The 18,733-nt window shown below is 39.0% G+C and overlaps 1 protein-coding gene across 1 annotated transcript in view; it reads right to left on the reverse strand.

Annotated features, from left to right (window-relative positions):
* Positions 1–3,809: 3,809 nt before the first annotated feature.
* LOC139828587 (uncharacterized) overlaps positions 3,810–18,733 on the reverse strand; it is a 62,776-nt gene continuing 47,852 nt past the window's right edge. Inside the window, exons 4-6 of the mRNA XM_071812302.1 lie at positions 18,219–18,324; positions 13,549–13,624; positions 3,810–6,150 (exon numbers count right to left, since the gene is read on the reverse strand). Coding sequence (XP_071668403.1) covers positions 13,569–13,624; positions 18,219–18,324 — 162 coding nt within the window. The 3' untranslated portion in view covers positions 3,810–6,150; positions 13,549–13,568. The remainder of the gene's footprint in view (positions 6,151–13,548; positions 13,625–18,218; positions 18,325–18,733) is intronic.

The following is an 18,733-nucleotide window of genomic DNA, read 5'->3' on the forward strand; positions in this document are numbered from 1 at the left end:
CAGTAATACCAAGAGATTCAAGATTAGATTAATAAATGTAATGTGTCCCAAAATGAGGGAAATAATTTCCACAGTAAGCATCTTTATTTTCCTTGGGAAACTTTACAGGGACATTCAGAGTCACTGATAAGCAATAGAAGCAACATTAAAAGACGAATAAAATACATGAAATTCAACATAGACAGATGCCAGCAGGTCACCTTCGATGGTTTTCTTTAAATTAAAAAGAAATATGTAACAATTTAAAGCTGGCCTTTCTGCTACATAATTCTTTAGAAAATTGATTAGTAATCTCACCAGCTACCCTTTTCTTTGCCTCAGTAATTTACAACTCGTATCATCCATCTACCACCAAGGCATGTAAGATCAGCAACTACCACAAATCAGTAGCTAGATAAGATCACAGTGCACTTGTTCATTTAAAAAAAAAAAGCCCAAAAGTTGACTAATTCGAGGTTCTGGGGTAGTTCTGGGGTCAAAAACAGACTGCACAAGGACTGAGGCACTGTGTAAATTTACAACATCCTTACACAGTGTTGTCCCAGGGGCTGAGAACTTAATACAAACTACTAACATTTTAAAAATTACCCATTTCCAGTTCAAAGAAAATAATTAAATAAAACGTAATAGAGGCAATTTCCACTGTGAAACGTGAGCGAGAGTAAATGGATATAGAAGTGCAGGCTTTGGTTTCTTCTAAATGAGATTCCTGAGGGCTTAAACTTGACCTTTCCTATTTAAACATATACTATCCTAATTATATTTAAAAATATATTTAATGCATATGTATTCATATTGTTTATGTACTCAGAGAATGATCTTCCAGTCTTGGAGACTGATCGGCTGGCAGTGTTATCATTCTTCCTAGGCAAAAGAAAACCCAATCAAGCTGCCACAATACAGAAATTAGCAGTTAAAAAAAAAAATCAATACTGTTTTTTGAAAAACTAATTGCTGACAAAAAAGAAGATGTATCCACTGCCTAACACGCACCTCAAATGCTCTTAATTCTTGAGTACGCAGAGTAATAGACTTTTCAGCTCGTTGCAATATTAAGCCCTATTCTGCAACATCGCCTACCCAGGATTTGCACAAGATGGGGCTGAGATGTAGCTGCCTGCTGGCACGTCCTCAGCTAAATCCTAATCTTAAGTTTTGCTGAACAACATCTTGCAACCTTCAATTACCACTGCAGAACTTTGAAATTGGATTCGGGATGGTTTTCCCAATGAGGGAAACATGATATGATTTTTATTGTACACAGCCAGCTCTAGAGTGCCAGGTTATACTGTAACCAGTTTTAATACTTCGTTTTAATTACAACTTTGCAGAAAGGAGTAGCAATCAATAAAGCAGTCTCTTTTGTCTGAGTTCCACGAAAGACAATGACCGTTATTCCTCTAGGGAGCATTTCACTTAAAAAAAATGCAAAAAAATGTGGAAACTTGTGATTCCTCCTTGAAAAGAGAGTGCAAAGTATTTTCCCACTGCTCAGCAGATTAACTTCATCTTCTAGGTAACATAAGTCCTATCATCTTGTATTTCAGCCGTGAGCATAACATGGCTTTCAAAACAGCCCCTTGTTTACCTGCGGTGTGTCTGTGGGTAGGTCTTGATTTGTCACATTCCACCCATGAAAATCCCTCACTGCCACAATTCTGGCCTTTGCAGCAACTGATCTTCACTCCACATACCCTCCTCAGAGTTTCGCCTTTTCACCTGATTGAACATTTTCCAAGTTATTATCAGTGTTTTATGAATTCAGCCGGTTACAGACCCAAGAAGGTGGGCAACAGAATCACAAAGTTGGTTGGAGGTGCTCCTTCCCCAGCTGTGCACTCTTTCTCAAGGGTCTGAAAATGCACTTGCAATTAACTGATAATTAGCCATACCTACTTCTTTCACAGGGAAGGCAGATGCTGCTACTGATTTGTGGAGAAAAATCTGTTTATTTCTAAGAGAGCTCTTCAACGGTGTGCTGGGTTGCAACCTGTGAGGGAGGGCAAGGTAACCCAGGCTCACATTGATCACACTTCACTGGAATGGCCCTACACCTGTAATAGGAAACATTTCTGGAAAATTACTAGTGGTTCCTTTCTTTTTTTCTCTAGTTATTAATCACCTGATTTATACTTTAAGGAATTGCAGTGAATTACTGGAATACCAGAACGAAAGATGCTGCTTTGGGTGCGTTGTGCAGGTGAACTTTGTTTAGAAGAAGAAAGAAACATAATCTTCTGCACTGCATTGCAGTCACACAGTGGTAGTTATTCACCATTAATCATTAGTAATAAATATCAATGTACTACAGAAAGTACTGTAAGCCAAACACGGCATTTTCTCTTAAAGCTCAGCTTAGTTTTGTGAGTTTAGAGGACTTTCATCAGGGGACATCCCCTGACAGTCAGCTTTTACTCACCCTTCCAGCTTAAGCCAAAACTCTGCATGTATCCCAGTTTCCTTTTTACTTGTCTCCTCTCTGGATGGCCGTTGCTGAGCTTTAGGACTTAGTGTCATGTTAAGCATGAAGCAGAGTTTATCTGAGAAATATTTAATAAGAAATATGCCTATAGTGCAACTATAAAGCTATCATAACACTATATACAGTTACCAAACTTGGAAAGACCTCTTTCAGAATGAATTTTAAAAGGCCTCATAAGTTAATGTTGCATATTAATGTTCTAATTTCTATATATTTTTTAAGGATTCCCGTTCTTATTCTTTTCTAAACAAATAATATGCTTTTCATTAAAAGAGTAGACTTTCCTTCTCCAAATTAAACTTGTAATATTCAGCTTATCAGAATTTTCACCTGCATTTCTGGAGCAGGAATATCTATATTCTAAATGGTATATGCCCCACAGAGATGAACGAAAGAGCCTAAATAGTCAGTGATTTCTTAGTTTATGCCAGCAGCTCTTTGTTATCATCCCTTGAAGTGACAGTTGTTCATCATGCATTCTTTGTCTCTGTTTCACAGATTTAACCCCAAATCGTCTTTTGCCTCCATTAAAAGGATTGTTAGAAAATCAGTGTTATAAAAAATTCATCTCTGATAAGATTATCTCAAGAACACGTCACGCAAACAAGCAGATCCTTTGTCAGCAAACCAGCAGAACTGTAAGCAGTGCAGACATCTCCAGAAAAACTGCTTCAGATTTATGTTGCCATCGGGCTTGCACAAGGAGACTCAGACATTATTATAGTTAAAAACAACCACCAAACAAACACAAACAAGCAAAAACCACAAAAAAATAACACAAAAAAGCAAACAAACAAACAAAAATACACCCACACTTAAACTTTCAAATTAGTGTGTAATTGGAATGAAAACGTTCATTAAGATTGCCGAAGAGAAATACATTGGAAAAATAAGCTATAATACCCCAGGTTTGGGGATTTGGGTTCTTTTTACAGTGAACATCACTCATTGCATTCAAAAGACTGTTTCTCAGGCCAAGGTAATACTGGAAGATGCAATTCAACAGCACAAGGATGAAAAAATACGTGTTTTCTGGGATAAGCAGAGTTTCTTTCTTTTCCTTTTTTCTTCTTCCTCTTTCAGATGAGAGAGACTAGCAAATTGATCCAAATGAAAGTTTCATGTTTCATGTAAGACTATATCAGACATTAGCTTTTTCAAAGGTTAATAAATCAAGGGCTACCTAAAATAAAAGCAGGCAAACAAATGAATAAAAACTTTGTTGGACAACCTCACTTCAGAGAAAATATAATAAACATGTGAAATCTGATATACCACAAGCAAAATAAAGATTCATATTTTATTCATGGATTCATCAATGGTTTCAAGAGAGTCCCAGCACAGACAGATTTTTTTATACCACATTAATATTTTATTGCGTTTTATGGAAGGGATTAAAAAAAAAAAAAAAAGGAACAGTGAGGATAAAATGGTACAAATAGCATTTAAAAGACAAAGGAGGAAGAGGGATTTAGAATTCACAGGGCTGAGTAAAATGAGAAGGAAATAATCAAAATATATTGGGCAGGTTTGGGTGTCACATGTACCCAGGGTCTTCAAACAGGGCTCACAAGCTTTGTTCTCCTTCTTTGCATGTGTAAGATGCTCTTCAGGCTCTGAAAGTGGCCAAATTTGAGTTCAGATAAGTTTTTTCTTTGTTATTATTATTTTTAATGGAAACCAAAAATTTGATGTGGAAAATAAAAGTGTTGGTGAATGCCTGAAGTTGAAAAATTTAGGATTCAGTTCCCTCTTTTTCCTTTTCATATTGTAAAAGTGTTGACTGGGAAAGGAAAGACCTCTTGGCTTATAGAGGAGGAGGTTGGGGAAGCTCCGTGTAGTCTCTCATCTCGCCAGGGAGGGCAGTCAGGTTGGCCAAGCACGTGTTGGTCTTGGTAAACCCTTACTGGCTGAAGGGCGTCTCATCCTGCCCATGTTAGGCATGAGATTCAATAAGGATGTGTTTCAGGACCTTCTGGGGACTGAAAGGAAGAGGACCAGCCTCCATCAGCTCTGCTACAACTGGATACTACTGTTGAATGTGATAGACATCAGCTGATCTACCTCTACACAAAAGACACCAAGAGAAATGGAACTCAATTTATTTGGGTTCTTTGAGGTATCGTAACCATCTCCTATATCTCTGCACTACTTTACTAATTATAATAACAGCTATATATCTCTTCTCTCTTTTGGAAGTTTCTAAACAAGTTCTTAGCTTCCCAGCCAAAGTTTGCAGTTCAGTTTCTCTTGGAGCACTAGAAAAATTTGGTGGAACCATCAACAGCCAATTTGCTGTGTTTAGTGGCAGGAAACCTGAAGATAATCAATCCAGTTGTTCTCTACATATATGAATGCAATACAAGGGTGCTGAGTATGGTAAATTGTGCTTCTCAAAACAAGATGAAAACCTTATCAGGTGGAACTGGAGATAAATCTTTACTGGCAGAACATCGTGCTTCAGAGTATCTCCAGGCTCTTGGAAGGCTTTTTGAGTGTCTCACGTAGTCAAAACCCAGGCATAATTGGATAATTACACTGAATAAGGATCTGTTTATCTTTTTATCTAGAACAGCAGTTACATTTGCAGCACAGCCTTCCAGCTTGCTGCAGTTTTTCTTCCTCCGAGTTCAAGCAGTAATTTGGACATAACTATGTTCATATGGAAGTGTTTAAATAAAAAATCCTATCTCTTTACTGATTCTTTGTTTTCCTCTATGTACATTTTTTGAGCTACATTAAATTTATTGCTACATTAAATATATTACAGAAAGTTCATCTCCTGTGCGGCTAGCAACCCTCTATTCTGTGTCATCCAGCCATATCCAAACCAGATATTTTAGACACATCAGTCAGTAGAGGTACTTTTCTATATCAAACACACAGCTCAGCTCATTTCAGGCACTGAGACAGGTGATATAAATGTGAGCTGAGCTGGGCAATATAAAACTGCCTAAAATCCTTCTGAGGCTGTATAATTTCATAACTCTCCTGAGGTTCACTGAACAGTCATTTCTCTCTTTCTTTCTTTCTTTCTCCTTCTTTTAGGTGGGTTTAACTGACATGACCAAAACTCACTGCCTGGAAGTAAAAAGGAAAAAACCCTACTGTATATTTTACAACTAGGTTGTAATTGGAGAACTGCGCTTTACTAGACCTGCTGTAAAACCCCTTCATTGATTTCTGAGCAGTGAAATATATACAGACTTCAGATAAAAAAAGAAAAAGAAGAAGAAAAATAGAGGATCCATTTCCACACAGTCAACATTTAGGACTGTACTGGATCTTTAAAGTGAAATCCTGAGTAGGGAACAGATTCACAATGTCCCTCAAAATGCCAAGGAGTTATGACTCTTCAAGGTCTGGTAAAGAAAGATTTGGGGCAGTTTGTACCCTCTCCGGTATTAATAGTTTGCTGTATGATGAGACTTCTTCACAGTCATCCAGAAACTTTTTGGGAACTTGGAAATGTTTCATATTTGGTTACCTCCAAGTTTGGGTTTCATATTCTACTATGAATAACAATTCTTATGAAAATAAACAGACAAAGCAACAAGTAACATCCATTTCAAAGCTGAATTCTTTTGGTCAAGTTTAGGCACCTACAAAGCGATGGCTTCGTTCTGTCCTCTGTGGTGGTTCCATGGTAGCACACAAAGCCAGGTCGCCTACCGGAGAGCACAAAAGGATAAAGTAAGTTCATATCTTCAAGGACTTTGAACAATTTTGTATACATCGATATTTTTTTTCCTTTTTGCACTTAATGACTGTGTATACTTTTAGAAAAAAACCCTGAAATAAGCTCTGGTTGCAAAGTTTCAGATAAGCTCTTTTAAACAGAAAAACAAATGATTGGGTTGTTCAGCCTCACCTCTTCTTTTCAAGTGCATATGTAAGGTCACGGGATTAGAGCAAAACCATATTAAAATATTGTGGCCCACTGACCTCTGTAAAGAAAAAAAAAAGGAAAAGAAATATTTTTCAAGGGAGTATTATTCAGCCTTATTGCACTAATACACCATCTTATGGCATTTGTAATGCCTGTGCACATGTGAATCGAAGAGTAAAATCTAGTGTAATAATATTGTGCTCTCTAATTAGAGAATTGTGAATAATGCTGGTAATAAAAACAGTGTCATAGAAGGGTAAGAAAATTGCTTCCCCGTAATAAAAAAATGTCTCCATTGGGGTCACATTTAGTTTTTATGGACTGACAAGGAAATCAGTCTCAGTAATATATTGTTAGCTGACTGTTCCTCTGATCCTGAAATGTCTTCTCCACTCACATACATATTTCTAGCTTGTTAGGGTGGCAGCATGACAGTACAAAGGGCTGGGATGTATGTCTGTGCATTGTAAGCATAACTTTTAGATGCTCTGAGTCAGGATTTTATAATCAGATAGCAGAGCTAAGTAAATAGTTATGTTCTACATCTCCCCAAAAAATAACGAAAAGGAGAAGTCTGAAGCAGTTCTGGATACAGGGAGACTCTGCGAAGCTCTTTTAAGGTTTTGAAATGTATGATTGGAAATATCTGCTGCTTTTTTGTCTCGTGTTCCTAAAAATCTGATCAAATGTTGAAGATGATCTGAATTTACATGGAGGAAAAAAGCACATACTTCCGCCATTATCTCCTTTTCTGCCTCCTTATAAATCCAAACTGGATAGCATCCAATTTCTCGTCGCAACTGCCTCTGGAAATGAAAGAGAGCCTGAATAGAGGAGGAGATGAGCTGCTTTAAATGCTTTTCCATAGTTCTGACTGCTATGAAAGCTTCATTAAAAGCTGCAGCTTGCTTGTTTTCGAACTCTTCCAAAGTAATAAGCATATAATTGTGCTGAAAACTTGGGAGGAGTGTATCACTGCCAGCCTTTATGATATCATTTTATTTCAAGGTCCTTTTGCATTTTCTCGGGACTCAGAGACCTCTGTCATTCAGATCTGAAGAAAATTCAGAAGAAATAGTGTCTTTTTAAAGAGGACATTGAAAATTTGCAATGTCAATATGTCTACATAAATTACTTCTTCATGGGCTATTGACTGTGAATACGCATTGTGTAGCATAACAATTATTTTGCCATTTTTTTGTCTTCTTAACCTAAAGTGCTCACTGCTAGCACACTAGGAGCCCTTTTTCATTTATTTTGATTTGTTGAGATGGAGAAACACAAGAAATGATGAAGAAAACTCGTGATGCCAGAATTTATTACAGCCTATTCTAAAAAATTCAGCTACAGTGTTAAAATGCACGCATGCTATAAATGATTACATAGGCTTCCTTCTAATATCTGCTGTGGTGCAAAACAATCTTGCCCGCAGATGACAATAACCTCTCTTTTGAAACAGCTGGAAGGGATCTCAGACAGCACGGCAAGATCCATGCATTTCATAACACTCAGGATGACAACAACATTCGAAGCTCTTAAATCACCCTCCAAAATGAGAGTCCTTCAGTATCGAAAATCCACTTCCTGGATTCACCAAATCCAATCCAACCTCGTATTTACTTCTGAAATTCCACTTTTTTGAAGTTCTGGGACATACTCTGTACGCATGATGGAAGAAAACAGACTTTGACATTTTTTGAGGCTGAAGCTCCATGTTATTTCTCTTCTGATTTGCCCATGACAGCCCAAGCATCCCAGTGTGCAATATGGTGTGGAAGAAACATAGTATTTACAAAATTTTAGATAGCTCCCACCTAAAATGTAAGAATAATTCTTGGAGTGAACCTATATTAACTAAATAAGCCTAATGGGAATGCTGACAAAGATACTTTGAAAGTCAGATGTGGATTCTGTTAAGGTGAATGTACACTTCTATAGAATATATTTTCCATGGAATATGTTTCCTAACTATGTTTCCTTGTCTTGTGTCAGGCTGCAGCACTAATTATCCTGTGCAAAGATCACAGGTCCCAAATAGTCATTCTGAATCTCAGTTCCATCTTCTTGATTCCAGTTTACTTCTGGGATCCCAGTGAAAAACCCCTTCTAGTTTATAATGAAACAGAATGGATTCATATCTCATAAAAACAGAAACTATGAATTTTAAATGGTGGATTTATTCCACACGACCTTGATAGCATCAGTTTTCAAGCTTTCCTCAATCTAACTACACACCAGCATTCAGAATTGCTGATTTTCTTCCATCAGTTGAGAAAAACAAAGGGATATTCCAGAATAAAAGTAAAACCCATAGTGAAGCCAAACATATCTCTTGGTCCCACTGAACCAGTGGAAATTTCCTGGCACATTGAAGATGGGTAAAGCTGCTGGAAAGTCATTGCTTTTCTCTTTTTTATCAATAAAAATCCTGCCACACGAAAACTGGCCTTAGGATTTTATTCTCTGATTGAGGGGCTTTCTTAATAACAAGAAAAGAATATTCACAGCAAGTGAAACTAGAACTTTTATACTACAGGATTTATTCTAACTCAGAGAAAAGCATCCACAGAAGTCAAATCTCATTGTAGAATTAAGGATGGAAGGTGTTACTAAAAGAAAATACTGAGGTACTTTCTCTCTTTTATTTTCTCCTGACTTCCTAATTTTCAAGAAAGAAACAGCCCAAGAGGTGTAGCCACTTGAGATTCTAGAAGTAAATCCCAAGTTCATGACCTACTCTACTCAATCAAAAGACTGTCCAGCCATGAAAGCCAACACAGCTGGATAAGGAGTTTTGAAATGGACCCCTGAACACAGATGTAGGGGGTTTTTTTGTTTCTTTTCTTTTTTTTTTTTTGTTTGGTTGTGTTGTTTTTTTAGTTTGGTTTGGTTTTTTTTAATACAGGCTGCATTTTCTTCCCTTTGTTCTTAATTTCAAAATCCAGAGAGGAAATGAGTGAAATGTTTGCTTTGCTGTCTGTGTGCCACAACATATGAGTTTTCATCAAAAAGCTCAAATATTTTCAGGTAGAGTAATCCCTGGACATTCCCGGAAGCAATTAACATTGTCTGGTTTTGTAAATGCATTCTGCCCATACCTGTTTGTCATGTGAACTCTACAAATATTATTTTCAGGGTTTCTGGCAAATCTGTGATTGCTTATCCCAGAGCAACAGAACTGACAAGGCAAGGTGAGCTTATGATAAGTTTTGGCATCACCATTTGGAGCCAGGACATTGGAATGTCATCGGGGACTGAGCTGGGTAAGTCGCTTGACACTAAATGGGAGAAGAGGGGGATAAGGATGCTCCAACCCTCAATGGCTGACACGCTTTTCTTCCCCTTCCTAAACAAAATTTTTGTGAATAAAAGAACATTGAAGTGTGGCCTATAGGCAATTATTTTCTTTACTCCCTCATGGCTGACCTATAGGTAGAGGGACAGGATTGGAAAAGGGGAAGGGGAAGGGGAAGGGGAAGGGGAAGGGGAAGGGGAAGGGGAAGGGGAAGGGGAAGGGGAAGGGGAAGGGGAAGGGGAAGGAGAGGAGAGGAGAGGAGAGGAGAGGAGAGGAGAGGAGAGGAGAGGAGAGGAGAGGAGAGGAGAGGAGAGGAGAGGAGAGGAGAGGAGAGGAGAGGAGAGGAGAGGAGAGGAGAGGAGAGGAAAGGAAAGGAAAGGAAAGGAAAGGAAAGGAAAGGAAAGGAAAGGAAAGGAAAGGAAAGGAAAGGAAAGGAAAGGAAAGGAAAGGAAAGGAAAGGAAAGGAAAGGAAAGGAAAGGAAAGGAAAGGAAAGGAAAGGAAAGGAAAGGAAAGGAAAGGAAATGTTGTGGAATTTTACTGAGAAACAAAAAACATTTCAGAAAATATGACCCATTATCATAATATGGTTGGACTCAACGATCCTGAGGGTCTCTTCCAACCAAAATGATTCTACGATGGGCTTGTCAACATCCTTTTATATATTTTCCATTATGGATAGCAATTTGCTATTTCTTTTTTGCTGTTTTGCAACAGAGAAGGATCTGATGCTGAAGAAGCAGCACTTAGGCTTTATCCTTAAATATTTATTAGTACAAGAAACAACATACCGCAATGTTCTGGCTTTGTGTCACATTCGATTCGCTTGTGTAGGTACAACCTGTAGGCAGCTGTTACACCCAAGAAACAAATCAGTCAAAGGGCTGAGAGGCTCTAATGCAAACCAGCCCTTGCCAATGACAAGCGGAGCTTTCTAAAGAGGCTGGCACATTTTTGCTTTGTGCTTTGCATTTTCACTACATTTCATAGGCTCAGCAGCTTTCAGTGCGGGAATTGAATGTGGTTACATGTCACTTTAGGTGTTTGAGATGCTTATTTGATTTATTTGTATTTTTAGGTAATGCTGGTGTTTCTAAGGTATGCGAGCAGGAGCTTCTTCGTTCCATTTATTGCCTTGCAAATTGATATGAATTAGGTAATTATACAGGTTAGTATTTCAATGAGATGGAGAAAGAAATCTGATAGGATAGAGTAGTACAGAGAAACAGAGCTTATAAGTGTCCTCAGGCCCAGCTAAGGTCTAAGCCCTCTGAATGTTCTCATAATCCTCCCCATAATGGCAGTGGCAGCCACTGTTTCAATATAAAATACTCTGAAAAAGGAAAATCAAGTGCTTCAAATCCCTCTGCCTCAGACTTGTCAGTCATGGCCTATTTTGGGGACTATTGAAAGAAAAAAAGAAATTATTCTGTCCAGTATTTCTTTTATCGTAAAGCTGCTCCATTCTGGGAGTTGTAGGAGCCCTTGCTCAACAGTGCAGAATGCAGCACCAAAATCTGACATTAAGACTAATAAGACGAAATCATTGTCTGTGGGCAAAGGAAAGGCATGTGGTACCTCCATCAGTGAGGCTTTAATATGCAGTGATTTAAAACCCTTAAATAAATTGAGTTGATTGAGGTGAGCCAGAGGCAATTCAGCCACCAGCTCCTCTAGAGCCAAGCAAGGAGAAGATACAGGTCAGCAGAAGGAGGACAATGCTCCTTCGTTAGCAATTAACATCTCCAAGGTCCAAAGCAGCTGCCACGGTGGTAATGAGGAGACCTGTAACCACAAGGCACTTTCTGAGCAGCCGCCTTGTCCACAGGTCCAGTTTCCAGATGGTGTGTCTCAGCCTCGGGGCCTAAAATCATGCACTGGAGATGATAGAAACTCAGACAGTCCCCCGAGCTGTCAAATAGAGAAAGTGTCCCCAGGACATGACTGGCAGCTTAGCAGAGCAGACGAGACAGTATAAGAGTAAAAACAAAGACAAACAGAGCAGATGCGAGGAAGTCACCTCATCATTTTTCTCTTCTCAGATATCTGTGCTCTAGTTCCAATTAGCAAGGAGAGGAGCAAATTGTCATCTCAATTCAGACTTCCAGGTCTACGGAGAGAGCTGTGCCAAAGTTTGAGGAAGATATAAAAAATATGAAAAAGGAAAAGAGCATCTTTATGGCCCACCTGCAGGCGATACATATTCTACTCTCAATGCCTATCAACGCTTTCATTCAAAGATAAGAAATTTCTAGATGTGTCTGCATAGTCTCCACAGCTTTGGATTGGCCTTTAGTGTTGCCTCATGACCCAGGGCTTCACCTCACTGCAAGATGTCTGAGTAATAACATCAGGTGTTCTGGGAAATGCAGACATCTAGATTTCTTGCTTAAGTCTGGGAAGGCTTTGCTCTGGTTCTGCTTGTGCTTGGCTTGATGGTCAACCTGCCTGGCACTGACAATGCCAAGGTATGAGATTATGTTGAGTGTGCAAGATAACTGAACTGCTAAATGTCCTCTAATGCCTCTGCAGGATTCTCCCATGAATGCTAAACACAAACAAACAAACAAACAATCCAACCTACTTACAGGCATGTGGATATATGAAAATGCTTGGCTAGAGACATCATTTTTAGAGGTTACTTCTTTGAGAGAAGTGATGTCACTGGTTACCTTGACACAACAGGTGCTGAATACCTGCTAACATGTTGCTGGGCTTCAGAACTCCTGCTCTGGGCACCCAAAAATCTCCAAAGCCAATATTAATCACTGAGCTCTGAATTACTCCTTCTATTTGCAAACACAGGGCTCTTGGAGAAGGTCTTTGGATGCATGTAACCAGCAAAGCAGCAGTGTCAGGCCACCTCATCACTAATCCTTCATGTCTCAGTCCAATATAATCCAGTGTAATGGCTTTTTTTCTGAACACAAGAAGACCTTTTATCTGTAGTTAGCTTCACATTACCAGATAATATTAGCTGAACACTCTTTTCTTCCCATCTTCAGAGGCTAGAGCCCGAGTCCAAGATTTTGTCACTAAATGTAGGGGGTTTGATTCCAGCATGTGATTCCCAATCTCTCTTGTGTGCCCTATCTGGGACAATTTCCAAGCTGCAGCGATTCCAGGATTTACCATGTGCAATGGCAAAAGAAATCTGTGTTCAGCCAGCAGGCGCTTCCAGGATCTCTCTGCTGCGGGGGTGGCTGCATATGCTGGAATTTGTGTATGCAGCTACAGAGCCTGTCGTGGTAAAAGTAACTAAAACAAAGTACAGAGTAGAGCAAGCTGGGATTTAATGATTTTGTGGTGACTGTTTCATAGCCAGACAGAGGTCGTTGCGCAGAGGCTGCTGATGGATATAAAGGCAGGGTAATGGAAATGCATGGAAAGCACCAGCAAAACAGGGGTTAAAAGAATGACATCTTTTTAATTGCTGCAGAAGATAGGAACCAAATGAGATAAGGTGACAGGAAGATGAAGAGCAGAACCGGGACCATAAAATAATGAGGGAAAATATCCTGGCCCACACCAATTTCTAAAGGCACATCCAGAATTAGTTTACTGTCTTCACTCAAGAAGAAGCCAGTGAGGATGCCAGCAATATCCCTTGTCCCCTGTCACACACAAGTGACCCTGACCAAACCAGCACATCTCAGTGCTCAGGACCATGAGAGTGGCAGACTGAGCACGTCAAACTGACCTTCACCTTCATAAGGTTTTACATTTCTTTACTGAATTTTGTTCCACTGATTTCCTACAGCTGTGCTACTCCTAGCTGGGTCTTCTTGTATCATATTTCAGCTTGGTTAGGAAATATGCTCTCTCTTTTATTTGCTTCATTTGAGAGACTTCCCTCAAAATTGATTCTTTAAAAGAAAAAATACCTTTTCACATTTGACCTTCTTCACCGGGGAGAGCAGGAGATGCAAAGCTCAAAGCAGTGCTGCTCATAGTCCTCACCTAGAGAAAGCAGAATATAAACAACAGAAGAAATGGCAACAGCGATCACAAAACGTCTTTTAATTTAATAAGGCAGGATATTTTGATTGTGACAGTGTCATAATTTACAGCCTATGATTTTTGATTGGATTGATGGGGTCACATTAAATGAATTGCCTGTATTTTTATAGGCTTTTAGAGAATTACAAAAGCAGTGTATGGATCAGTTTAAAATAAAAAAGCATATGCTATATGAGTTCAGAGAGTCATCATTTCCACACATTTGATTATAATGTCCACCATGACTTCTGCTTTATAATTTCACTAATACATCATAATTATCTTATTTCCCTTAGTTTTCAGTGCTAATTTTGAAGCAAACCTTGAACCTTCGCTGAAGAATTGCAAAAATCAAAACATGTAAACCCCACTATATGTGAAGCTATTTTATACCTTTATGAAGACTTTAACACTGAGTGAGACGCCTACATTTATTCTACAGCACTCAATGCTTTTAAAAGAAAAGTCTGATTAAAAGAAAGTAACACTGAAGACTGGAAAAAAAATCTGTGGATTCACTTCAACAAGAAAAGTTCATTTTTTCCCTACTTTCTTATTTTTGGGTTAAATCTGTTCAGGGTATTGAGAGGAGGATGCTCATGTGACTGGGATTTAGATGATGATGAACTCAGCTTTTTGATGATGAGGCATACAGAATAAAAGGCAGGTTTGTAGGGGGAAAGAAGTCTGCAAATTGTTGTGTCAGCTGGGTAGAATTCTCACTAGGAGCTTTTCTCTACTGCTGGTTGTTCTTTTTTTGAGAGCTGGAAAGGAAAGGAATAGGAGATGAATTGCCCCAACTGATAATATTTTACAATAGTTGCTAGTATAACAATGGGCAGAAAAATAGACTGATCAGGGGACAAGGGATATCTAATTAGAAAAATTGCTCTGTGGTGACCCAGCTGGGGCAACTGATAGCTTTAGGTAACTGGTATTCAAGGCTTTTGGAGTTTTACAGCTATTTGCATATCAAAAGCTGTAATTTTCCTTTAAAATGAAGGGCAATTTCCCTGACTGAGCCCATCTGATTTTTATTTTCTCTAGTAAGACCCTTCAACCATTGGCCTTTTTTTATTAACTCTTCTTTGGTGTGAGCTTCTTCCCTAATTAGAGCTACTATTTAAAAAAAGGTAGACCTCTTGTATTTCTCTACTTCGGCCTTAAAGCTTTGACTGCTTACTGTCTTATTCCTCCTTGACTTTTTAAAATTATATGTTATTGTATGGTGACAGTTCAGCAAGCATCTCTGTGCAAGATCAGGAGAAGGTGACTATGTTAAATAGCTCTTTTCCTCACTCTGGAGTAAGAACTTCAGCAGCAGGTGTCTCCCAAAGAAGAAGCTGGGATAAGCTTGGATTTTAAGCAGGATTTCTGTTGAATAGCCCTTATTCTTCTTTATCCAGCCCCTTTTACAATGGAGAACACATGAATTATATGCTTAGCATGAAGACTTCTTGTCTAATTCAAATTCAGTTTGAATCTTTGTGGATACAGTAAGGAATATCTAAAGGGTCCACGTCCAACCAAGTGGTCACCAAAGGGTCAACAACTGCCCTGGAGAACAGGTGGATGTGATTGTGATGCAAGACAGAACTTTCATCAATACTAGAAAGCCGATGTCTTCAGGACACATGAAATACACACAAAGGATGCTGAAGATCATGGAACACTTTGGAAAGGTATGTCTCATTATTCAGCAGATACAGATTTTAAGGGAGAGAATAAATGCAGAAACATTTTCATTTTCTTTGCTGGCTTCTTGGGTAGAAGTTTAGAGGATGGTTCACTCTTTTTAAAGAAATAATTGCATGCAAATTCCACTGGTTGAGTCTGTGAGTATGCTGTTAGTATTTTGTGGCTCTCTCCTTCTACCTCTGCAAGTTTAACCTCTCTAGAAAGTGGAGAAAGAAGTGATACAGCTTTTTCAAATGCTGATGATCTATTTATTTATTTACCTTGATGAAGCAACTAGGAGGCCAGAGCCTCTGATAAATTTCTTATTAATCTTACAGTGCTTCAATATCATTTTTTTTTTCCCCCGGTTGCACATATGCTGGTCTTGTAAGGTTATTACATGATTTTCCCAGAAAGTGCAATATTCTTTACGGTTGTCATGTTCATGCATATGGATAAACTGGCTGGCTAATCCACTCTTCGTCAATTAGACTGAGTGGAAGGGGTGGGGATGGAGAGAGGATCAGCAGTAACCCAAAAAGAGAAATGAAATGAGAGTATGTCATTTTTTATAGAGTATCCTTTATGGGAGCTTGGTTACCCAAGAGGTTTGTCACATTGAGTTGCATTTGAAATGAAAGTCTCCTCACTCTGGTCAAAAATGAATTATCTACTGAGCAATATGGGAGGAATCAGTCCCTTGAGTGTGTTTGATTGCGTATTTCAGGTGGTGTTTTATTGTGCACCAGCAGTTGGTGGTGTTGACCTTATAGGATATATTAGTTAGTTAGCCCTTTTCCTGTTGTTTTTGGCAAATAAATTGCTACTATCATTTTCACAGATTCTGCAAAAAACCTTGCAAATAGAACATCTGTTTTTGATTAAACACATGCAGAGATATTTCAGCACTTACCCATTAATCAAACTTTGATTTTCACCCCTTTTAGTTAGTCAAACAGTTGTTATAAAGATCTACTTTTTCTTTTGTATAGCAGCGGTTAAAAATTTATGGGGAGGTGGTGTGATTGGGGAAGGACCTGGAAACATTAAAGACTTTCTCCCCTATATTCCCTCACTTGAAAATTAGACGAAAATGAATCGTACAAAATGGGAGACCAGCTATATGAGATAACACAGCTAGGGCTGAATGCCTCTAAACCCAACACTTCCAGAGGTTCATTGCCAGCATTATTAAGCTCATTGCTGAGGAAAGAAAGCTTTGCTGCCTACAGAAGCAAGTGCAAAGCTGATTTGGGGTCCTTGGAAAGAGTCATATGAGGAAAGGGCTGAAGGAACATTTTCCATCTCCAACTGTTCTGGGTTTTGTTGGAATTATCTGAAAAGTCAAATTTGACACTGCCTTAAATATAAAAGTGGTAGAACATCCTAAAATGTAGGGTCAAATTGCGCTAATTAGGTAATAATTAATTTTGAGTGACCTCTAGTGGTGCTTTCCCAGTTTGCCTTCAGACAACTGGGATCCCTAATAGTAATTGAAGTTCAGGCTGTGTGATTAATAGCTCTAACCAGCAACAGGGCAAATAGTCTGCAGCTAAGTGCAAAAGCCACATCACAGGTTTGTTTCTCTAAGAAAATTTCTGATAACTTGACAACGGAAATCAAAGCATTCTCTATATACACCTTTCTGCTAAAATCATTTATTATTTCACCAGTACAGCTGTACGCTGAACACAATCCACAATACATGATTTCAGGATGAGCATGCTTGTGCAGCAGTGGGGAGATATGACTTTTTCCACATGCAGGCGCACTGTTATTAGCTTTAACCAAACCTGTATGGACAATAAGATCTCTGGCAAGGGTTAAATCCATCTCCCATGGTGTTGCTACCTGCAGCAGCTGTAGCAAAGGTAGAGTGGGACTGCAGTCACAGCTGTGCATCGTGACTTGCAGACATGCATGGGACTCAGCTGTGCAGGCTGCATGATGAAGATCAGAAGAACAGAGCTGTGCATAACAAAAAGTGAGGGATTTGCCATATTTGAATGAGGCATTACAGCTCTAAGAGCATCAGGGCTTTCAAGTAGTATAAAACTATTTTTTTATTACCCTGACACTTGAGAATGCACCGTGAGTGGTTTGCAGGGATTGCATTTACCATATTCCCTACCTGATGGGAAGGCAGGACAGTTATTAGCTAGTTGGCCATCATGTACCTAGAGAACTGTATATGAGTATCCATGGCACTATTTCTTTCCTGACTTCCTGTCTCAACACTCCCCACAAATCTGGGATTCTTCCACTGACACCTGTGCAATCTAAAGATCTCATTCCAAAAAGATAGCTGGCACCCAGAGAAGTGCCAAAGGGTCACCTGGAGGTGACCTCTTCTGATGAGACATAAGACCAGGTCCTTGACTACTTATGATTGCAAAAAAACCAAACCATGAGGTGGTTTATAAATGTGGCAGAATGAGTGCAGGTGTCCAGATTAAAAGGGCCAAGTCTCACTCTCCAAGTGAGATGCACAAATGCATATTAATAGTTGTGCATCTCCAAGTGGTGTTGGAAGGGGCTACAGACAGACAGACAGACTGCTCTTGTGACCACCTCATGCCCAGGATTGCCTTACAGACCAGCATCTTTCCTGTGGGGAGACAAACCTGCCCTCCAAAGAAATAGATATTAAATCACAGGAAGGTCAAAGTATTTGCTCAAGATAATATTGTGCAACAGCAGAGATGATGGGAGCAATCTGATGCTCAGGCTTCCCCCTGTAGCAGTATCTAATTGCAGGAGGTGAGGCTTTATGCCGAGTGCAACTTTCAGTTAAATGAGGCAAATCTTATTTTTTCAAATGCTCTGGAATATCAGTCAGGTAATAAATTAATCTCCTTAACTTTTCCTGTGCTCTTACCTTGGGGTGAGTTCTGATGCACATCCCAAGCAGAAATGCTCAGTGTTTGTTCCACCAAAATAAAGGGCAGTAAAGCGTGTCTCATGTGCACCCAGAACTTCAAATTCTGTAAGCAAGTAATCATAGACTGTAAAGATTTACTGTCTTCACAATTACAGTCCCTCAACCCCATGGAAAGGGACAGTAAAATATGAGTTAGTTCTAATATACAGATTTGCAGAAGTTAAATTTGTTCAGGCACTGATGCTGACTTCAAAATACATAATTGAATATTCAAATGTCTTCCTCAAAATGCACCGGATCTGTATGATGACACATGACTTGTCGTTTAAATGATAATTTTTATGAAAGCTCCTGAATTATTGTGATACAGGGCAAAAATCACTTTTTACTTGCATTCCCTAAATGCGGTAGCTTTTGATCAAGATTTTCGATCGAATTGTAACGGACTGACAATTTCCTTCACTAAAAAGATTTAAGTCCAAAGACACTGTTAGAATATATGACATAATTAT

This window comes from Patagioenas fasciata, chromosome 9 (assembly GCF_037038585.1).
Source record: "Patagioenas fasciata isolate bPatFas1 chromosome 9, bPatFas1.hap1, whole genome shotgun sequence".
In the NCBI taxonomy this organism is placed as follows: domain Eukaryota; kingdom Metazoa; phylum Chordata; class Aves; order Columbiformes; family Columbidae; genus Patagioenas; species Patagioenas fasciata.